This window comes from Ananas comosus, unplaced genomic scaffold, assembly GCF_001540865.1.
Source record: "Ananas comosus cultivar F153 unplaced genomic scaffold, ASM154086v1, whole genome shotgun sequence".
Taxonomy (NCBI): domain Eukaryota; kingdom Viridiplantae; phylum Streptophyta; class Magnoliopsida; order Poales; family Bromeliaceae; genus Ananas; species Ananas comosus.
The window spans coordinates 2,053-25,470 of NW_017893343.1; the positions used below are offsets into that span (position 1 = coordinate 2,053).

The 23,418-nt window shown below is 40.7% G+C and overlaps 4 protein-coding genes across 9 annotated transcripts; 1 reads left to right on the top strand and 3 right to left on the bottom strand.

The window, feature by feature from the left end:
- Positions 1-648: 648 nt before the first annotated feature.
- LOC109705722 (protein STRICTOSIDINE SYNTHASE-LIKE 3-like) lies at positions 649-4,024 on the top strand. The gene is made up of 4 exons (XM_020226489.1): positions 649-1,335; positions 1,562-1,840; positions 3,082-3,249; positions 3,338-4,024. Exons 1-4 carry the CDS (start codon positions 998-1,000, stop codon positions 3,729-3,731), a joined length of 1,179 nt encoding a protein of 392 aa, XP_020082078.1. The 5' UTR covers positions 649-997; the 3' UTR covers positions 3,732-4,024.
- A 1,117-nt stretch (positions 4,025-5,141) lies between these two features.
- Positions 5,142-7,788, bottom strand: LOC109705706. Its single transcript, XM_020226456.1, has one exon. The coding sequence runs from the start codon at positions 6,398-6,400 to the stop codon at positions 5,792-5,794; it is 609 nt and encodes a 202-aa protein (XP_020082045.1). The 5' UTR covers positions 6,401-7,788; the 3' UTR covers positions 5,142-5,791.
- A 1,808-nt stretch (positions 7,789-9,596) lies between these two features.
- LOC109705721 (E3 ubiquitin-protein ligase SINAT2-like) lies at positions 9,597-13,695 on the bottom strand. 6 transcript variants are annotated; one of them, XM_020226488.1, is made up of 4 exons: positions 13,349-13,695; positions 11,545-12,051; positions 10,369-10,755; positions 9,597-10,168 (listed from the first exon to the last, which is right to left on the bottom strand). In XM_020226488.1, the coding sequence occupies exons 2-4, from the start codon at positions 11,719-11,721 to the stop codon at positions 9,827-9,829; spliced, it is 906 nt and encodes a 301-aa protein (XP_020082077.1). In that variant the 5' UTR covers positions 11,722-12,051; positions 13,349-13,695; the 3' UTR covers positions 9,597-9,826. The 6 variants fall into 6 exon arrangements, with proteins under 6 accessions (XP_020082077.1, XP_020082076.1, XP_020082075.1 ...); XM_020226487.1 differs by having other exon boundaries at positions 13,333-13,695; XM_020226486.1 differs by having other exon boundaries at positions 12,943-13,695.
- A 723-nt stretch (positions 13,696-14,418) lies between these two features.
- Positions 14,419-23,224, bottom strand: LOC109705720 (kinesin-like protein KIN-12G). The gene is made up of 21 exons (XM_020226481.1): positions 22,632-23,224; positions 21,835-21,990; positions 21,660-21,743; positions 21,251-21,370; positions 21,046-21,159; positions 20,700-20,792; positions 20,351-20,440; positions 20,076-20,146; positions 19,860-19,934; positions 19,664-19,751; positions 19,103-19,161; positions 18,930-18,993; positions 18,791-18,856; positions 18,279-18,437; positions 18,099-18,203; positions 17,476-17,711; positions 17,210-17,279; positions 17,067-17,123; positions 16,763-16,822; positions 16,568-16,647; positions 14,419-16,440 (listed from the first exon to the last, which is right to left on the bottom strand). The coding sequence occupies exons 1-21, from the start codon at positions 22,830-22,832 to the stop codon at positions 14,775-14,777; spliced, it is 3,714 nt and encodes a 1,237-aa protein (XP_020082070.1). The 5' UTR covers positions 22,833-23,224; the 3' UTR covers positions 14,419-14,774.
- Positions 23,225-23,418: the final 194 nt, after the last annotated feature.

A 23,418-nucleotide genomic window follows, 5' to 3' on the forward strand; every position in this document is an offset into this window, starting at 1 on the left:
TGAAGGTAGAATGTGAGAGGCAAAAAAAAAGAGTCGCGACGCGGCCGCTCGCAGGGGTCGAGGCGAGGAAGCGGCAGGGGTGTGCAGGTGAGGGTACAGAGCGCGGCAATATTTATCGGCCGTCAGCGAAGATGGCGTCGTCGTCGGAGGGCACAGAGAAGGAAGAGAGAGAGCAGGATCGAGAGGACGGGAAGGGCAAGAGAGACGTCGGCATCGGTCGGAAACGGTGAGGAGAATCGGAGAGAAAAGAAAAAAAAGTCGCGATCCGGCTGCAGGGTAAACGGGAAGGTGCGGAGGTGTCGGGCGAGGGCCCGCTTACTGGGAAGAGAATGAAAAAAGAACGGAGAAAAAAATGAGAAGAGAGAAAAATGTATAAGGATTATTTTGGTTCAGTTTGCTGAAAAAGCGGACTGAATCGCAAAAACGAAAAAGGTGGTCGACTTTTACAAAAGTTCTAAATAAGTGTATTTTTATGCAAATTGTGTTAAAAAAAAAAAAAAAAAAAAAGTCTCCCCGAAGTTTCGAGACACATCGAACAAATCAATTAGAAAATTTAGGCCGAAAAGCCCATCTAAAAAAGGCCCAACTGTTTCTACCGACCGGATTAAACCGAACTGAAATAAATTTCACCCCTACCTCCTACTGTCCTACACCAACTAGTCAACTACCTCCCACCGTCCCACGGTCGACGGTCCCCATCTCCTCCACCTACACCTTCCGTAGCAACGCTCCTTTCTCTCTCTCCGACGTGCCGGCCTATCATTATTAATTATCATTATTGTTCCAGAGCCCTGGTGTATGGAGAGACCGGATTATAGAATAGAAAATTGATCGCCGCCATAAAATTAGGACGAGGAGGAGAGGAGAGGAGAGAGGCGGAGAGTGTTTGGTCGTTGGGGAACTGCCTTCTAGCTAGGGTAGGTAGAGTGGGGGAGGCAGCTGGCCTAGCAAGAGGAGCAGCAGGAGCAGGAAAGAAGGCAGGCACTTGGCAGGGGACATGGCGGTGCGGGCAGCTGGTCTGCTGGCAGCGTTGGTTGTGGGTTTGGCCGCGGTGTACTGCGCGATGGACCCCCTACGGCTGAGCGCCGTAGCCGACTTCCCGGGCTTCGAGAGCCATCCCGTAGAGCTTCCCCCTTGGTCGGAGCTGCCGGCCGCCAGGGACGCCGAGGATCGGCTGCGGAGAGCGGAGATCCGCTTCCTGAACCAGGTGCAGGGCCCCGAGAGCATCGCCTTCGACCCGCTTGGCCGCGGCCCTTACACCGGCGTCGCCGACGGACGCGTCCTCTTCTGGGACGGCGCCCGCTGGTCCGACTTCGCATACACCTCCCCCAACAGGTAGGAATTCCTCCTCCTACCGGTACCTGTTTTTTAATTGATTCATCAAGTTCGTTAATTCATTAATACCCACCGATGGTAACTCACGAAGAAGAAGCACGAAGCGCCTACTGTATAATTATTATTTTTTAAATATATGTATTATTTCTAGCATGACTGATCACCTCACCCCGTTGTCTCGTTGTCTCTTAATTAATCGTGTATATATGTTATCAATATTGTATAGAACGGAGGAGCTGTGCGGCCCAAAGCCATCCCCTTTGAGTTATTTGAAAAATGAGCATATCTGCGGGCGGCCACTGGGTCTACGGTTCGACAAGAAGACTGGTGATTTATACATTGCTGATGCCTACTTCGGGTTGCTGAAGGTCGGTCCACAAGGTGGCCTGGCTACACAGCTGACCACACAGGCAGAAGGGGTCCCTTTGAACTTCACTAATGACTTGGATTTAGATGAGGAAGGGAACATCTATTTTACGGATAGTAGCACCAATTACCAGAGAAGGTAAATCCCATTAATCCTTACAATCACATCCTAGCTTTTGTGCTCCCTAAATCTCTTTCCATGCTCTTCAATATCAATGTTTCCGAGGATTTCCAGTTTGTCTGCATTTTTTTTTTTTTTTTTTCCTCCCATGAGAAAGAAAGCTGTTTTGGTTCATCCTCCGGGCTGCCACATCAATCTAACTTGAATATACGAGTACCTTCGATGGCTTTTACAGTTGTTAAGAACCTGAAATTGCATTTTCTTTTCCGGGCATACTCACTAATCAAGGTCATTGCATAGATTTCATACAAAGATTGTGCATATTATTGCCTTTTGCCTTTTTCCAAACTAAATCTTCAATACCTTTAATTGATCACAAAAGCTTTTCTACGATATCTTGTTTGCATGCTGGTGTTAATACTTTCTTTTTTGTATTTTCTATCTACTTTTCAATTATTATCAAAAGCATATGAGGAACAACTATTAAAGCCTTACTTATGGCTAAGTTTATCGAGCCTATTGGCAGTTTGCCATATCAAGATCACATTAGGTGGATGGCCATGTTTTTCCTTCTGCATAGGAGCTTCACTTTTGATTCTCCTCCTTGTAAGTAGTAGGCCAAACTGTCTTTACAGGCCTCCTTTCAATGAGTTGTTCTATTGATATTTGTAGAACTAACAAATTTCATGTGCATCCATGAATTTGTTTATATATACACACACAAACACACACACACGCACGGAACGAGTTAGTTGTCTACACAACATATATGTATATTCTTGTTATGTTTCGAGATGAAATGTTCATTCGACAGTTGGGTATAATTTTAGAGAACTTAGAATGCTCTGGGAGATAAACTTATATGTTTTAGCGCCCAATTGACAATACATCATATCATTTATAGGGCTGTATCCTTTACCTGCAACTTTTGATGTGATCCTATTTTTGTTAGAAATTTGAAGGAGAATCGTGTAAGTTATAAAATCCGTAACAAATTGTTCCCAACTTCTTCATCTAAAGCCATACAGATTACACATACGCAAGTATGATTCAGTCTTCGTATAATTGAATAACAGTACAGTTTAATTTGGAAATGTTTCTGTGTTCTAGTGTTAGCTGCCTACTTTATGTAGAAATTCTTTTCTTTTTTTTTTTAAGGCAACGATGTCAAATGAGGCCTCAACTTATGAGGACACTCGGGAAATCAGTGGGCAGGCTTATTCAGTTGTATCCCTTTATGCGATTATTAAATTTTGCAGGAATTTCTTGCAACTAATTTTCTCTGGGGAACCTTCGGGAAGGCTTTTGAAATACAGTCAAATTACAAAAGAAACAACAGTCCTTCTTCGGGGCCTTCAGTTTCCTAATGGTGTATCCATGAGCAAAGATGGGTCATTCTTTTTGTTTTGTGAAGGATCTCGTGGCAGGTTGGTTGGCATAAATCTCAACCTTTATTAGTTAAACCAATGCATGGCTCCGTGTTACTTCTGGATAAACATATATGTATATATGTAGGTTGAGCCGATACTGGTTGAAGGGAGAAAAGGCAGGAACATGGGAGGTTTTCGCTACCCTACCTGGGTTTCCAGATAATGTGAGAACTAACGAGAAGGGTGAATTCTGGGTGGCAGTCCACTGCCGTCGTTCGGTGTATGCACATGTTCTGAGTCGCTACACCCAGTTGAGAAAGTTCCTGCTTAAGCTCCCTATCCCAGTCAAGTATCACTACTTGATGCAGATAGGAGGCAAACTTCATGGAGTGATTATCAAGTACGGCCCAGAGGGGGAGTTGCTTGAAATTCTGGAAGACCGGCAGGGGAAGGTTGTTAGGGCAGTTAGCGAAGTCGAAGAGAAGGATGGGAAGCTTTGGATAGGATCAGTGCTCATGCCATTTATTGCCGTTTACTGATCATAATTTATATTTCTCATGATCATATATACCTGCTTGTGCTAGTTTAAAGGGGACAAGCATGCTGGCATGCGGAATACTAATTTGTATGATGATCTACGGCGAGACTTCATGATTCAACTTCCGGATGCGATTAATCTCTTGATCAGGGGTTAGGCATTTTGCGGAATTTGTGTCAAGGAAATAAATAGCAGGTTGTTGGAGTGAATCTCATGGAAATAGGAGATGTTTCAAACAATGACTGCAGCATATTTCTTCTTTATAATTATCTCATTCCGCGGAGGAAAATGTTACCTGTACGCTTCCATATAGGTAGAAATTTTATACCCCGTGCGCCCTAGGATTTACAAAATTTTCTGGGTGTTTAGTATTAATATTAAAAAAAAAACTCATCAGACAAGTAGAAAATAACAATTCTTGAATGAGCGGGATGTAAGATGCATACCTAGATTAGGAGTGTACAATGTATACCTAGATTAGGAGTGTAGAGTTAGCATTACTTTTTGAGCATATTCCACCTATGATTTTATTCAAGTTGAAAAACTACACTAAAATAGATTCCTCATTATACTGATCTATCATTTGGTTTAGGAACAAGTAGGCATTGGGTAAAGGTACAATTTGGGAAATAAGCAAAAACAAAATTAAGTTTGCATTTGGATGAAAACTAGTTGTTCTTAATTTGGGTAAAAAAAATATTATTTGAATGGTTAGATTAGTATAGCAGAAATAAGAGTAACTATAATTTACAATAAAAATATTTATATAATTAATTAATATCGAAATATTAATTAATAATAATTTAATAAATTAATAAATTTTGTAGTTATGGATATTGTATAAGATAATGAAAAATTATATTAATTAATTACAAAAAAGTAACATAACTTTTTAGCTAACTAGTAAATTATTTAATTTATAGTTTCAAAAGCAATATCTCTGATTCACAATTTTACGCTTAGTTTAGTATTGAGGTGGATCTAACGCTATTAGATAGAATGGAGTTTAAAAAAAATATATAGGGATATACTTCTGCTTTCTTCGATGGGATCACAAAAAATTACAAAAAATATATCGTAATCGATTAATCGCAATATACGGAACGCAATATTACGTACGAAAATAAACAGAATATTTTTCTATCTTCGTTTCTCACCGAACGTAATACAATCTCCCCGCAATTCCAAATGAAACCTTAATGTTTGCTGTTGAAAAATATTGTTGAGCAAATTTTGAAAGGTTATTGTTGAGCAAATTTTGAAAGGTTATGAGTGTCAAAAAAAAAAGAAAAAAGAAAAAAAGTTATGAGTGCAAGAAGATAATAATATAGCCCTCCATCATTTAACGTTGAGTTCTCGCAGAAAAAGTGCCTAACACGTAAATAATACAATCTTATCACAATTCCAAACGAAAGCTTAATGTCTGTTGCTGAAAAATATTATTGAGCAAATTTTGAAAGGTTATTGTTGAGCAAATTTTGAAAAATTATGAGTGTAAAAAAAAAAAAAGAAAAAAAGAAAAAAGGTTATGAGTGCAAGAAGATAATAGTATAGTCCTCCATCCTTGAATGTCGAGTCCTCGCAGAAAAAGTGCCTAACACGTAAATGAACGGTGGCTGGCAGGCATCAAACAAATATGGTAAACTGGATGAGACCCCGCAGGTTCCTTCCAAGTGGAGAAGGAACACGTCGATCGACAAGCACACAAATGCTGGTATGTATGGAAATAGCAACAGAATAGCGTTGCACAATTGCAAAGGCAGAAAACTGTGAGGTTGAAACCTTTACTCGCTTTCGTTTTCTTTTCTTTTTTTTTGTTTTTTAATTTATTTTGTTAATTAATATATCCAAACGCAGTGGGCCCAGCCTCGAGCGCTCGATCCGCTTGCAATCAAATTAAGGTGGACGCTCCTACTGACCGTACGGCGGGTCCCACGTTCTCCGGCCGGTTTTTCTTTTTTTTCTTTTTTTTTCTCTCGCTTGTTTACAGCCGTGGGGGGAAGGAACACAGGAGGAGGAGAAGACGGATGAGACGGCGACAAGGAGCACGGAGTGAAAATACTAGTACTCCCTTTGGGAAAGGCTCCGCCAGAAGCCAGCACTGTAGAACTGGGCCCACATCTCCTTCTCCAACTGGGATACCTCCTCCGGCGACAGCGATTTGGCCGGCAGGGCGTCGGAGGCGTAGGCGAGGAGGAGGGACCCGGCGGACGCGTGGATGCGAAGATCGCCGACCGCCACCTCGTCGTCGCCAATTGAGCCTTCGACTTTGCCTTCGCCTTCGCCAGTTGAGCCTCTGCCTCTGCCTTTGCCTTTGCCTTTGGGCCCTCCCAGCAGCCTCAGGGCAGCGGCTCCTCCTCTGCTGTGCTTCCTCATCACTCGCCTTTGGCGGCGCAGAGCGCGGATGACGAGCCCGGCGGGAAGTTTGACGAGGGCGAGGACGACGAGGTTGAGGAGGCCGCAGGGACAGCAGCACCAGATGGCCGCACACTCCGCTGCCGTCTCCCCAGCCATCTCCGCTATCCGCCGCCGGCCCAGTGGCTTTGAGGCAGAGGCGGCATCCGGCTGCCGTTGGGCGAGTGCCGTCGGACCACGGAGAAGAAGCTTCCTCTGCGCCGTTGCTGTCTTCCCCTGATCGCCGCCCATTATCGACTCTGCACGAGCTCGCATCAATTCTGTTTTTCGGACCACCTCATGGCCGGTGCACCCCACCCAGCCTTCTCTTGCTGGTTGCTCTTCCGCGGAAAGAGGAGGAGGCCGACAGCGAGACGAACCAATCAATTAATTACTAGCTAACCCAACGATAAGGATCTCGATCGGAGCCCGGCGCCGCGCGGGGACCCGGGAAGGAGCAGAGGTCAGAGGAAGGCCTCCATCGTAATTAAATTAAGGCTCCCCTCCAACGCCCACCTCAGCCCAGCCTAGCCGATTAGGGACGGGACGCGCGCCTAACTCCCGGCGACCCGAAGGACGACGGACGACGGACGACGGGTTATAAGCAGCCGACCGAAAAGGATGAAAAATCCCTGATTGGCCTAAAATAGTAAAGATACTTACGAGACTCACCCCCTCCTGCGGAGGACGGGATGGATCCCCCTAGGATCGGAGATTGGAGTAGTTGGCGTGTGCTATTATTAGGAGGAGAGTGGATGGATGGGTCTCACCCATCCGGATCGCTCGCGCAATCGCCCCTTCGGCTCCGGGTTCGCCTGATTAGTAGAAACGGACAGCTTGCTTATGGTGATGATGCTGCTGCTGCTATGGCGCCTGCCCTGCCCTGCCGCTGTATAAGAACTACCTACTTTTCTCAACCGGGGGAGGGAGAAACCAAAAACCGCGCGGAGGATGAGACGGACGGAACCGAGCAAACCTACGTACCTTCTGCTCTATCCTAAATATCTGTCGCTGTCAAGCCCCCGACGGCCCCACACGCGCCCCCCAGAATAGAAGAAGAGAAACAGGTAATTAAGAATATTATCAAGGGAGGGAGGAAGGAAGGAAGGAAGGAAGGAAGGCAAGAGCCGCTGCTGCGGCACTACTACTTGAAGTTCCGTCTTGCAGATGCCGACACTGATGGATGGATAGCGGAAGCCGAGTCAGCACAGACCCCACCCTGCCATGGTGTATGGGTCCTGCGAAGAAGGGATTAGGGAAGCATATGCTGGAGTGAGTCCGTCCCTATGCGACGCCCTCAGGTTGCCGAGCAGTCAGCATATGTATAGGAAAGAGACGCCGGGTTCTCCTGTTTTGTGGACGCTCAGGCCCCTGTCCGACGTGGTTCCCGCTGCGTGTGAAATGTGAATCCTATTGCCAATTAATTAGAGGAAAGAGTAACATCAGGCCTCGTTCGCAGTCGGACGTTGCTGGAATATTATCCGCAATTTGACTGAGCGCGTGAATAATGTGTCGGACGCCACAGACACGTCGGATGACGCGAACGTTCTACTGGCCATACCACCCCCACCCCCACCCCCCAATATATATACAAATATATATAGAACTAGGTTAATATTAATATGCTATTAATCACACCAAGTCATTGGTGCTATCTTTCTACATAGTAATTAGATATATGTCATTTGCATGGGTCATCTCTCCTAATCTTAAATTGAACACCAGCAGTCTACTACATTTGTTGCGTTTTTTATTATTGACAGATCCATAAAAAAAATAAAATTTTAAAAAAGGCACGGCATCTAGGCATTCAATCTCGCAAAGTTTAGCAGAAGCAACCGTAACTTCATATGTTTCGAGAAACTTCTTAATGCTGGACACCGCCCGAAATTTGTTTTTTTCAGAGAAAAAAAATATTCTAAGAACTTGGACGAACTTCATTTCAAAAAGCAATACTTCAGTAAGTTATATAAATCCGGATCATTTATTTTTCTAAATAAGTGATGGAAATATAACAAGACTCTAGAGGTAAAGTACTAACCAATCACCATATACATATCTAGAGGATATTTTAGTTTTTGCAGAATATTTTGGTCGACAATACCAGTTTTATACAATTAAAAGTAGTATAAACTTCTCAAATATCTACAATAATAATCGAAATTTAAATTACATCCAAATTATAAATTTAATTTGGAAACAACATATAAAACTTAATTACGAATCAAATTCCATTTTTTTAAATATAAGGCTCAAATTTAAAATAAAGCTTTCAATTCAAATTCCAAATTTCAAACTAAATCAGAAATTAAAATTTGGCTTTAAGATTAAAAGTACAATTTAGATTAAAATTTTAAAAGTTTAATTTAGATTTCAAAATTAAAATTTTACATTTCAATACCAAATTCAAAAATTAAATTTAAATTTAATATTTTTTTGAGTTGGATACTGAGCAAATTGGATATGATATAATTTAGTAACTAACAAAACTAAATAAGAAATACTAACAAATTCACAGGACACTAACAAATTTGGTATATACTACTAATTCTTTACCAATATTGTCATGTTAACTAATCCAAATCGATAACCTATAAATCTCAACTATATCTTTTCCTAATTAAGAATTATATTTTAATATTTATGGTGTATTAAAACATTCCTCTCACAATATATTTTTCTTAGTGACATTATCACAAGCTACTTTTGTTATCACAAGCAACCATTCCTCTCACAATATATTTTTCCTACTTAATGAATGAAGCGCATAGCTTGCTACATTTTTTTCAAAAAATGTATTATCACAAGCAACCATAACTTCGTTTTTTTTTTTTTTTTTTTATAAGAAACTTCTTGATGCTGGTCACCGCCTGAAATTTGTTTATTTCAGAGCAAAAGGAATATTCTAAGAACATCCAAATTAATGAAATCAGTTTGCAATCAGTGGCACGAACTAGTACGCTGAGGTTCAACTGAGGAAAGAAATGAATGACGAGCAGAAGAGAAAAGCTAGCCACATGTACTTTTTTATTTTGCCCCTTCTTGTTGGTCATCAATGCTTCAACATTTTAGCCAGTTATATATTCTTCTGGCATTGTCCACATCTTATATTACCATAAAAAGGGACGGAAGCCCTGACAGTGTTTGTTGCATCCATTTGAATCTGACTTCGACAAAAGCAAAAATCTATCAGGTTAGATTAGTATCATTGCCACCCTGACGGCATGTGTAATATCCATTTGAATCAGACTCTGAAACAAGCAGATATATATAAGATCAACTGAAACAGGCAGACGTCCATCAGATTAGATTAATACCATCATTGCGTTCTTGTTAGAACTTGAAAGAGCTTGATGGTTTCCTCCTCCACAAAGGTTCCCAACAAAACAAGATGGAGCCTTCTATTCTCAAGTTAACTGAGAGGATCAACTATGGCAAGCAACGGATAGAAAGATCATTGGAAGCAATGGACTTGAGATCAAATGAAGCAGGTAAGCCAAAGCTCGCACTTTCAGTGTTTCACAAAACAATTCCTTAAAATGCTATTTTGCATTCCATCGTGCCCTATTTGGCAGTAAAATAAAGCAAATTTATACATGGCCCTATCTATCTGACGCAGCAACTGACTGCCACAGAGGTCAAATAGTCAGTCTGAAAGAAATGGAGAAACAGAATACAAGCACCTAATGAAACAAAACGCTACTAATTGATTCTTTTTATCGCTCCGATCTCTCTCCAGATTCTGCCTGAGACCCTGAGCTTCAGCTCCTTTCTGTCACCACCGGAAAAGTAGAGGGCCAGGCTCCTCTGCAGTACAAGCCCATCGTGGCTATCCCGAACTGCTCTGTGGTGGGTCCGGATGCTGCGGGGAACACCCTGCCATGTTAACTTCCTCCCGTTCCCACCAACCTCTAAGCAATAACTGAACTTCCTCGCTTCTGATTCCTCACCAATAAAGCGAACAAAAGCCATATACATTGGTTCACGCCCAAGCAGGAATGCCTCGAAATGTAGACAGAAGTAATAGCCAAAGCAGTTAAATAGCTACGAAGCCACCAGCGAACCACATAAACAGCTTGTTAGACTACTGAGAGAAGGTCCAAGAAACTAATATAAGAAAACTAACGAAGAACTAGCCCTTGATTCTTTCAAAGCTAAAACTTCCACCCTCTAACATTTATGGCGATTATAAATGCAGAGATCAGATTTCGAAAATAGGCACAAGTATAGAAATCAGAGCTTACAGTTAAAGTCCATGCCAGGTTATCAACTGAACAAGGGTCCTGTTTAACATAACGATGGTTGAAGGTACATCCTGCTTGAAGGTCAACCTTGTGGGTCTCCTGAAGATGAGAGAGAAGAGCAGGGATGTCCCCACTGAAGGGACAGTTTGATCCTGGATGTGGACATAAATATGGCTTGAAGATGCACTGTGCTTCATGCTGCAGCTTGTTGTAGTAAGGGAACATTTCACTGCAGCCATAATGATGGTAAGTACAGGGCAAATGAAGAACAACGGCAAACTTCTCCAGTGCCAAGCATCTTATGTTGCCTATTTCCTTTCTGCATATTGGGCATTTATTGTTAACTTTGTTTCTGCAGGAATTACAGAGAGTATGCCCACTCGGACACTGCACAAGAAAAGAAACAAAAGAGTTTTAGACCTTCTCAATATAAAAGCACCTACCATGACACTGGATTGCCACAGAATAACTTCCTGTTTAAAGTACATATGAATGGATATAACTGATGGTTGATAAAATGTGAAGCTGATTTAGTCATGCAAGCAGCTAGCTGAAACGAAGGGAATGACATATCAGCAAATGCATTCTTTTGCTCACTGTCACCTTGCTATAGGAGCAACGCATGTGTAAAGCATTCTTAACGATTAAATCTAAATAAATTAACCTTTAGAGAAACAACTCTGAACAAGGAAGACAGCACTGTGCATGTGCAACAACATGCATGCTTCCAATGAACAGAAGTCGATAAGATTAAGAAGTTTGTGTGCAGGTTCTACTCAAAGTCAGAGTATGAGAACGTTTGAAGATGTGAGGAAACCACTGCATAGAAATTTAACATCGTAACTGTGGCTAACACTTTGATAGATTTTGGTTGTTTCTTATGGTTATTCAAACAACCCATCGAGTCCAACTGGAAGGTTGGATGTGCTTATTAGCAAACTCTTTTTACCAGTTTCAAGATTGAAGCTGAAAACTTGACTTGTTATGGGCAATTTTAAGCCACTTTGGAAAATTCAAGTCAGGACAATCTTATAAATGCGCACATGCAAGGTAAACCAGCTATCAAGGTTATGTATTTCATTTTTTATGTTCATTATTGGCACAACATTGACACAAATAAAACTCATCATTAGAGGAGAACTTGAGTCATTTCAGCATAATGGCATACAGACAGACCTGCTGTATAGGTGGAAACATAGAGTTACTGCACACCAGACACTCCAGTAGTCCATCGATGTCACCGCTTTTAAGCACAATAGGCTTTTTGCCAATTTTAGATTGGGAGCCGGGCTGTTCATTTGAACTGGTAGGTTTGCAGTTAGAATCCTCAGATACCGAAGGTAATTCTTCCATACTTCTAGACTGAGCAGCTGAAGACTATCCTGTATACTAGTGTTTTTTTCCTAGCTTAAGATAAGTCATGTTGCAATATGCATCCATACAAAGTCGTCCTACTCATTTTACTTCATGTATACAAGTGGAGCAGATCAAATAGTAAACCCTATTATCTTGACGTCTGGAATTTGATGCACATCAGTGTCATGTCAAGTTGAACAAAATCTTTATCACACAATATGCCAGCATCTATAACTGATTTACTTTTCCATGCTGTACAAATATACTCGTGTGTACCATGCTAAATCACTTGGCTCTCCAACTTCAGATGCATCTTAAGAACAAAGTCTGCCACAGATAGAGAGTAATTAGTGCCATTCTAGATGAAGAATGCAGCAAATAAAATAAAGAACAAAGTAGACTACGGCTTTATCACTATCATGTATACAACATCAAACACGGGAAACAAATGGGAAAGAGAATTTCATTATCTTAACTTAGGCTTGAATGCTTGTCCTTCATGCAGGTACTAGTTATTAATTAGGAGGGGAAAAAATTACACCAGAAACATTGGCATCATCATCATCTTGTTGGATGTGGTAAACAATAGGGATGTGATCTACTGGATACTCTCGAAATTTGATGTGGTGGTCCATCAGCAGAGCATTAACTTGTTCGTTTGCCAATCAACCTTTGGTGATTTTCCACCCACATTCCTGACTAAAGACTGTCAAAACGGTACGGATAAACAAGCAAAACTAGCATCACTGGCTTTGAGATCATTACAGAGATTTTGCTGGGTGCCATATAGTTCTATACGTCTGTAGAAAGGTATACTTACAAAGACGAATTTTCACAAGTGATTGAAATATCACAAACAGAGTCTCCAATATTACGAACTAAACGGCATCAATAGCATAAGCAGTGGATATCGTCAGGAAACAATGCTCAGCCAGATTTACCTTTGTTAGCTACGAATAATGAAAGGATAAGAACAACAGAAGGGCATGCACTTGACAAATAATCGCAGACTAGCTCGTCAGCCCAAGCGCTACAGCACCGAGTAAACAGTGCAATGCAAGCAATACATCAACAGCCAACAAGATAAGGCAAAAGATGTGGAGTGAGAAAAATGTATGTCTGCAACATTAGGCTGATCCTTCAAGATTCTCAATACATGCTGAAATTGCCAGCAGCAAAAGGATAATCATTTCAAAGTTAAGTTAAAAGTAGAATTACGCTAAAGAGAAGCAGTTATCGAATTCATGCATCTTATTCCTCCTCCACAAAAATGAATCTGGACTGCAATATTCTCCCCTCCCCCACCCGCCACTCCGCTTGAGGGAATCGGAATCGGAATCGGAGAGGATTCACCGGGGAATAAATTTAGGACGATAAGGATTCGCAATGCAATCAGAGGAGAGGTTGGTTGGCTGGTTGGTAGCCGAAGCATAGATATGATATTAAAACCGAATATCCATCCCCAATTTCAAACTACAATAATCAATCGAGGTCCATTCATTTATTCAAGCAAAGGGAATCGATTGGGCGGATGAGATCCCATCGGCTGCAGCCAAATAGATATGCATACGTACGCGCGCACAAAAACGAAAAATGGAAATCACATACATTGCGGCAAACTCACGAGAGGTGGTGGAAGAATAATAATGTAGAGAAATGAGCCCTCAAACATGCATGCTCCGCTTAATTGATTGATTTCCCTCTTATTCCAATCTAGACAGATTTGGCAAGAGAGGAGATGAGAGAGAGAGAGAGAGAGAGGAGAGAGAGAGAGAGACTCGAAGATGGTGGTGTATGTTGGTACGAAAGGGGAGAAAATAAGAAATGAGAGGTACGGAGAACGGCACGGACTCGAACGGAGGGGGAAGGGAGGGGAACAACCCCAAAATGGTTTTTTATTTTATTTTTTAAACCCGCCTATAACAACAATCCCAAATCTCAACCTCGCCGCATGTACGATTTCCGACCGTACGAGCCTTTAAACGGCTAGAGATTTTTCTGCGCAGTACCAGAAATGCGTCGAGACGGTTTCCAACACTTGACAGATGATGGACGGACTTGATAGCCAGCCAATTTGCTGTCCGGTGGTGATTGCGCTCCAGACTCGAGAGAAGATTTAGGAAGTTAATAATAATAATTGTTATTATAAACTAACTAACTAACTAATCCCGCAAACGTGACACGTACGTGGGAGATAGATTACTTTTAAGAAACAACAGCATATTCTTTCTTAAGTAATGAAATATTAAAAATATTTGCATTCACTCTTTCAAAGACAAAATAAAAAGAGATCCAGAAAGAGATCTGTAGGAGGATCCAAAGTAGGCTACGAAGCTTTCCCTAAGATTGGTTATTAGAAAGCAATTCAGTTGTTTAGAAGCAGAGTACTGAAGCAATCACGGAACAGCAAGCCTTCTTTCCCCAAGAATCTCGATTTTGGACTATATGAGACCAATAGTCAGGGTTTTTGTCGGTGGAGGAGCTTCGAGATGATTCAATGCACCACTGTAATCCCTTGGCACCCAATCATGGCTATCAAGGCAGAATTTTGATATCCGGGAGAAGAGGTCTTAATAGGCTAAATTCCCTGCTTCCTCCTAATTCTGTTCCTGTAATGAATCTTTGAATTCAATGAAAATCAATGAAAATCCGCCTCCAGGCATACCATTCTTTTATATAAAAAAAAAAAAAAAGGAAAAAAAGAGTGGAGCCTTCCCTCTATGATTTAAATTGTAGTAACACAATATACAGTGTTCATATCACTTGTTAAAGAGATCAAGTGCATGAGATCAGACATAGTGACATGACCGCCGTGGATTATAAATGCTCATGGAATTGATGAAAGGATATCATTCTTGAGAAGAATGGCGTTCAATTTACCAACAAGAAATTAAGCGGATTTTGCTTCAGCAAGCTCCCAACTAAAGGGGATTTTGCCATCCATCTACCGCCAACTGTGATGAAATCAAATCTGCTCGATTCACAGATTATGTACAGACCACAAATCAAGAACATATAGTTAGACAAAATGTACGCTAGATTTCATCTCCTCATGCAAAACAAAGCTGATTCAACCTTCGCATTGCCAAATTTAGTTTGGCATGTAGCTCGTCCAAGCTTCTCATCCCCTGCTGCACATACTCCTCGCACATTCTGATCTCTTCCTCTTTCAAGTCCACTTGGAATATGCAGTCTTGAAAGTCGATAAACAAGCTTCCAAATTCAGCCCTACCATCCTCGATCATCTCTGAGAACATCTTCATCTCCCGGACAACCTGCTGGTACTCCAGCTCAGCCTCCTGCAGTGATATGGAAGAGGACTTTATTCCTGCTTCAAGGCTTCCAATCTGGGCATCCAGTGCTTCCGATTTTGACATTAAACCTGCAGTCTCCTTCCGTACCGTAACAAGCTGTTCACGTGACTGCTTCATCTCAGTTAATAGTTTTGTGCGCTCTTCCTCGGACTTGAGAAGCTCAGAAGCTTTCACAAAGTTCAGGGAGGATGATTTGGGTGCTGCAACATTATCGATTGCAAATAGAACCCTTTCATTCTCCTTCTTTCGAGCTTCTGCATCACGCAGTTTCTGCTTCAATCCATCAACTTTATTTCTCAGATCAGATTCAGATTGCAGGGCCGCTGCGCAAGCAGTAAAGAGTTCATTCTTGCACGCTTGAAGATATCTTAGTTCTTCTTTCTTTTGCTCCAGAGATCGAATGTATGAATCAACCCCTGCCCTAGCTTGGGCTTCTCTTTCTTCCCATTGATGAGCTTTCAAAGAGAAACTATTGAGTGCAGATTTTAGAGCCAAATACTTATTATCAGCAATAGTTTTCCTTTCTTGCATCTGCAACAAAACAAGCTTCAGATCCATGACAAATTGTTGTTTTAGTTGAACATCTTGCTGCATGACATGAACATCAGCTGAAAGCCCATCTATCACTTTGGTTGCACTCTCAAGCAATTCAAAATATTGGACAGCCTCTTCTGTAGCAACAACCTTATGCTGCACCTGCTTCAATTTTGTTCTGACCAGATGCAACACTTCTCTCGACAATTCTGTGTATGCAGCATGTACCTCAATGTTCTTCTCGCTTTTCTTCACGGAACATCCTTTTTCATCCAGTTCCATTTGCTTCTCGGGAAACAGCATTTCTTCTTTATTGTGGCATGTGTTAAGTTCATGAACCATTCTTTTGAACTCATCCCTTTCCTGCATGGCTTTCTCATACAAACCCATTAGTTTCTCATTCTCTTCATGCATCTCTTGGAGTTGGAGCTCCAGGTTCTCGGCATCTTTAGTACATGAAAAGTTGTCGTGGCTGGAATTTTTATGTTCGGTATAACAGGACAGGCTGTTATCTTGTTCTTCACCAATCTCAGATTGACAAAGACTTCCAGGATGAATGGTGGCACCACCTGCAACAGCATTCTCGTAGAGATCAACCAATCTCTTGTTATCCTCAATAAGAACCTTAAGCTGCGATCGCAAATCCTCATTCTCCTTGGCCAAGGAGATGGCAGTTTCATGAGCTTCTGCTTCTCTTTGACTCGCAGAGGCAATTGCATCAACCATTGTCTTAAGTTCCATCTGAGCATCTGGTAAATCATGTATATCTGAATCTTTTGGGGCAGGTAGTTGCATCACCTGTGTATCTTCATTCATAGGATGAGAGTTTATATTCACTTCCAACTGCTCTACTAGCTCATCCACCCGCCTTCAATTTCGCCATTTCAGCAACAAAAACGTAGATATCAGGGTTTAAATAAAAGGTCAAATACAACAAACAGAATTATCAATTTGTTCAAATCTCTAAATCTGAAAATAGGATAACCAATTTGTACCTTTCCAGCTTTTCTTTCGCTTCGAGGCAGAAATTTAAATTCTTCCGAAGTGCTTCAATTTCCCTTTGGTTTTGAATCGCCTACATAAGATGGTCATATATAAAATAAAAATGATAGGATAAGCTAGTTAGAAAAACATCAATAGGGACACACTTCAGAAGACATAAATTGACGCAATGATGTTGCGGTAAGAACCTGCAAACGAAGAAACTCATTTTCTTCATTTCCAGAAGATTCCCAAGATAAGGAGAGATCCTGCATGATTATGGAATTTATTTACAGAACAATGAATAGGACAATAGATTACTCATAAAGAGTAAATTATTTGTGTCCACCAGGAAAAGGCCTGAAAAGACATGTAAGAGAGGCAGACGAGCTTAACAGGTTAAGAGGCCTAGAAGTTTAACCTTCTTTTGAAGGCACACAAAGTCACACTGCACTAATAGAAAGAGTAATATAACTATTAAATGATGATTTTGTTTGCAGATGATATGCAAACCTGAACGACATCTTGATCCTTCTCATGCATAAGTTTCCAGTCCAATGCTTCTAATAACTGCAAATAACACATGCTTGATAAGAAGAAGGTAGAAAGTTGTAAAAAGCAATGAAATAAAGAAAGTAATGCGCATCGTTTTACACCTTGTCTTGCAAAACAGTTATCTGTTCGTTCATCCTTTCTCTCTCACCTTCCTCAACAAATCCCTGCAATCTGAAAGTTCAAACGTACATTATTGACAATGGTACAGAAAATGGCATATTTTCTCATCTTTTTACCTTGCCAATGACAAAGTACAATTTTATGAAAGAGGTCATAAAGTGAACTATTGAGAAAGTAGAAACAAGTTACAAGGACATTGAGTAACTAAAAGAGTGGCAATAATGCATAATAAATCAATTATACGAACCTTCTAAGCTCTTCTTTTAACTGCAAATTTTCCAGAGCAAATCTAGTAACTTCTGGATTACGATCAACCTGGTTACGGAGAAGTTCTATTTCCTTCAGAAGCTCCTCCTTCTCTTGCAAAAGGTGTGCTTCAGCTGATAATTTCCCTGAAGCAACCGACTGCAACCTTCTAATTCCTTCTTCACGGAACCGGAGTCTCATTTTTAAACTTTTTATCTCTTCTGTTCTTTGAGCAGCCTAGAGAACAACAGAGCATCATATGACATTGATGTGCAAAACTGACAAACCATGAGAAACATTTGCTTTAGCCTAGAAAGCAATTAAAATCTAATAAGTCCCTATGATATTTTGCACTCTTCTGCTAGTAGAAAAACAGAAAAAATACCATCTGCAATGTGCTCTAGACATGCCATGAGAACAAACGTATTAAACGCTATTTAGATTACTACTTGGTGATTGTCATTGTAAACAGATTGGTACCGTTTATAAATCTCAGGATCAGCTATAAAATATAATTAATTATGAAGTTACCACATCCCATTGCCTAGCAGCATAGATAAGCATGGTATTGAGTATTTCGGTAACACTACTAAAATCCATAAAATGAATGAGATATCTGCTAACCAGCTGCTCTGCGGCCTGCTTCCCAGCAGCCATTGCCTTCAATGTGGCTTCTTTATCTTGCTCCCTTTTAAAAGATGCAACCAGTGCAGCTTCATACTCTTTCCTCTAGATAAAACCATAGAAAAGAATTAGATAGCTCAACACGGAAGTGCAAAGCAAGCAAGAGAAAGAAATTCATACCTGTGATAACCTTTTATCAAATGTTAGTGGACTAAATGATCCCCGACTCCCATCACATTTGAAAGATGCAGGTGATTCAGAAGGAGCTCCACTAAAGCTATCATTTTCCAATTTCTCAGAGCTGCCATTGACTAATCCTTGTAAGCGATTCACCTCTTTCTGCATGAATTCCAGGGCTGTGACTTGTGAGAACTAAAAGAATGGAATGCAAGAATCACAAAACGCAGGATTGACATAGACAGAGTTCGCAAACTTGATGGACACACATCAATAAACAAGTTGCCTTAAATACAGCCTAGTGACAAAGAGAAATAATGTACCTAATCCAAGAGGATAGATCAATTGATATTTTTCGTTATTTCTGTTATAAAATCCTACAGATAGCCTCAGAGAAATTGCAAGGTTATTTATAGTATTGCACCAATAGTGATCAATATATCATGCTACATTATTCACGCCAAATAAAAGGAGATATGAAGCATTTATCAGCTACCTAGAAAGATATGGAGTACCTTTAACTGCTGAATCTGTAGACGCATGCTAAGAATATCACCAGAAGCATCCTCATTTACTATGGCCTAATGAGAAAAACAACAGTCAGCATATGTTTGTGGGAACAGCGAGCAGATCAAAATAATGCTTGTTACTCACATTGTTCCTAATGAACTTAGCACGTTGCGCAAATTTCAATGTGCTTAGTGTCTCCAATGCACAACTAGAAGCAACCATGATAATCAATTAACACATAACATGGAAAGGGCCAGAAAATAGGCATGCTAAGAACTGCAAGTGATAAACAAGCAGCAGTAAATTATGACATTTACCAATTAGATGGGCTAATATTTGCAATAATAATAGTTTTTGAGTTCCCTCCTAGTGAGTCCTGAAAGAAAAAGAAGATAAAGAACACTAAGAGACAACAACACAACAGGCGCATCAAAATCAACAGTAAAACATCCAGATAGGAAAGAATTTGAGAACAAAATGTATAAATTCGATTAGTACTATTTGGTTGGAGAATATTAACCTTGTTCAGTTGTTCCTAATTATAGTTAATCTTATACTCTGTACCAAACACAAAATTAACGTTCTTCCTACTTATACCTCGATGGGACCTTAGAATTTGACCTCAAACCAAACATGCCCTTGACAAACAAGAAGAAAGTAAATGCGACTATTTTATAAGGGTATAAAATCTAGAATATAGATCTGACTACCTGCTCAGAAATTAGTCAATTGCATTTGTGATTTACTCTTCTTAACTTAGTTGGTAAGTCAGACCAATAAGTAATTAAGTCTACATGTGATGGACCACAGACATTCTGAATATTCTCTGAATGTCTAGCTGCAAATGGGATAAAGGTTCTTTTCCCTGTCTATAGTACCTGAAGAAGAAAGGTCAGTTTTGAATCTCGATAAGGTACATGGAATGACTTCTTATTGGAAACACCGACAAGATTCATGATCACAAGTCTGTAAAATTCAAAGGAGAAAGGTGAGAATTGATATTGTTGAAGCAAATATGAAAATGTGTAAAGGAAATTTATGATCTAGGAGACATGGAAAAGAAAAGGAACAAACCCTAATGTTGAAAGTGACTTGTTGATGTTGGTTGCTTCCTTAAGGCGTTCCCCTTCAGCACCTGAGCTCTTCTGCCTGATAATGAATAGATTGTCAAACAATATAATTGCTAACAAATAGAGATGCAAATGTCACATCAAAAGTCATATGGAATGAATCACAAAGTCATATCGACATATTTGTGATGAGCAACACGAAAAGGTTCGTAAAGTTTACCTCTCTGAACCTGCAAGGTCTACGAGATTAATCCGCGCAAACCTATGATGGGAAATTCCTTGTAATTCCCACTGTAAAAGCACAAACACCCAGTATTCATAGTTAAAGTAACTTAAAGATATCTCATAAATATAGATGACTAGAGATATTTCATCTTAGCATATAGATAATTTTATTTATCTATCACGATACTTCTCGAACGGAGAAAAAAAAAAGAAGCATAATTGGTGGTTCATTTCAGCAACGGCACACAAAAAAACAACAAAAAGACATACCTTACTCTCAATGACGCAAGTAAAGACACTATGAGAACGGCTACTTGCTCTATTCATATTTGTTGCGGCCACCTTTCTATTTGCTGCTCCCTGAAAAAAAGATACTTGGTATGTACATCAAATTATCTCAATGGCGAAAATGGCGAAAATCAACTCTACTAGATATCACATGTAGTTCGTAATGCATGATACAACACAAACACACAATTCTTTTAAGTAACACTTAGCCATAACTATAGATTCTAATCAAAGAAGCAGCAGTTTCATGATCTCACATTCATTGATTATAAAAATTGCTCAGCTAACTATTGGCTTCTTCATTGAGTCAAATAATGCTTTGCAATCATACCTGGATCAGTTGTTGCATAACATCTCGAGCACTTGAAACCTCATATTCTGTGAGATTCTCCACATACACACCTTTCCTTGCATCTTCTCTTATCTGCAAGAAATTAATATTCTTTTCAACATTGCATGCTTCAAAGTAAAAGAAATGTTAAAATGCAATCATCAATACTAATGCACATCTTAAGCTAGTAAACCAATTTTAGATGCAGACATGAACAACAAGCTAATGAACAATGATAAAAATGCTTAAAATTTCATTGAATATCATGAACAAAGATCACATTTTGGTTATTTGCAGACTTCCATGTCATAAGAAATAAAGAATCTGTAGAATTCTGATAATTTACCTGCAAATTAACAGAAGTTGGATCCAGTAGATCTAAAATTTGCTCATTGTATATTTCTAGAAATGAACATTTACAAGTAAATCGCAACTTTTCATCTCTTCGAGCCTCTCTTTCCTGCTAATCAATAAGCAAAGAGTCAATGTTTAACATGAATATTCTGTGCATATGATATGTGAAATTAAGCAGAAGGTACAAGTTAAATTACCCTCTGAATTCTTGAGAAAAGGTATTCAAATACTCGAGGTGTCATCCCACAGTTAACACTATGCCTACGCGTTCCACCTTCAATATCACCTAACATTGTATGTGTCTTTCCACTACCAGTCTGAAAGAGAAAATGAACAAAAAGAAAAGTAAGACATCAATTGTCTTGGTACTCTGGTAGTTCGGAACTAACACATTCTCTTACATCAGCAACAGCCTAGCTGAGACAATATTGGGAAAAGATCAAAAATAGTAATAATAATAATAATAATAATAATAATAACATAACTGAAAAAGAAAAGGCATTAATTGTTCCGCATGCATAGTTTCAAGGTGAAAAAAATTCACAGCATATGGGCACTGAACTTCCATATAGAGTTAAGCAGAAGCAGGAATCAGCTGGAGCTCACCTGACCATATGCAAACATACAGCTATTGTAACCTGCCACACAGTTTTCTACCATTGGCACACCAGCCACTTTGAACAGCTTTTCCTGATGAGGAACCGGGAGCATTATTCTGTGGTCAAAATAATGCCATAAAAGGATCTAATTCTGCTCAAATTTAAAGAAAGGAAAATAGTACCTGGCTGACATGCTCATCAGCAACAAGATCAAAGGTAAATCGTGACTCTGGATGTCCAATCCAAGTAAGAGTTTGACAGTTCTCCTGTCTGACACATCGGTTGTGTCCCTGGAGTGTAACCTCAGAACTGCTGAGAGGTCGTATCCGAATGACAACCTTCTCGGCAAGAAAGTATGATCACAATTATCGCAAGCAGAGACAGAGCCATTGCAGAAGAAAAAAAGGCGCCCGTATAGTCAGCACTAGCGGACATAAACTAGAAGAAATTGCAATTTGAACATAAATAAACTGACTTTTGTCACTCAGCTGCCAACCGTAGCTTTTAGACGAAGGCATCTGTCACCGTCAGTAAAAGTTGGATGCATGACTAACCCTACCTTTCAGCTTGCATTTCTATTCCGATATTACTTCTTTAACGAGTGGCTAGTTTTAAGGTCTAAACAGAGGCTAATGATAACCGAAGTCCGAAAACTCCATGAGGTATTAGTTTTCTAAACCCCCAAAGAAAGGATCCTAACCAACTGAGTTGCTTCACTTCGTTCCTGTTACTCTTGCGCTAACCATTGGCAAAATCTACGTAATCATGGAATCTCCACAAAATTTAAGGACGGCGTTTCACAGCCAAATGCGTGCTCATGTTAGCAGAAGACAACTATTCAAACCAAGCAACAAGTAAATCAGAAAGACGAGAGGGGTGGGGTGAGGGGGGTGTTGGTGTGGTGCAGTGTGTGGTGTTGGGGAGAGAGAGAAAGGTGCCAAAAAAAGAGCCACCAGTGTGCTAAGGCTAAAAAAAGTACCTGGATATTGTTATCCTTCCAGAAGGAAGGATCTTCCTGCAGCTCGAACCTCAGGGGGACGATCCCGGCAGCAGCAGCAGAAGCAGCTGCAGCAGGAGCGGAACTAGTAGCAGCACCTGCCTCTTTTTCGCTGGCGAAGTTCTCCGGCTCCGACTCCTCCGCGGCCTCTTGGAACCTAACACGGCTTCTCACTGGCTCCATGAATGAATGAGACCGCCCGTCGCAGAAACAGACTGATTTATCAGTAAGGAAGCAGCCGATAAAACCCTAAGGCTTGAATAAGCGACGCGACGCGATCTAGACTCTAGAGGGGACGGACGAGTGGAGGAGGACAGAGAAATCAGAGGCGGAGTAAAAGGGCGACTGCAGTGAGAAGTTAGGGTTTTGAAATTTCAGGAACGATCCGAGAGCCGGGGGATATCGCTGTGGCTGGAAAGTTTGGAGGCCCCGGAGGGCTTTGTGGGGGTACAACCGTACAAGTGTGGAGGAGAGGGAGCGGATCTCTGCGCAAGTCAGAAAATTTGGCAGTGAGCGATCGAGCGAGCGAGCGAGCGAGCGAGGAGAGCGGACGAGGGAGGTCTCCGTTTGAAATATTTGGTTCTCTGTATAGTGATACTGTATCGGACGATGGACAAATGTTACGCGGACGGCGGAGATGGAAAATTTTCAAATTTCGTGACCGTTTGGATCCAGGTAGGGGTGTAATGTGGGCCCACATTACACCGGCCGAAACGGGCTAGGGGCAGGCCCGGCCCGGCCCGGATTTAATTCGATGTACTGGATCACA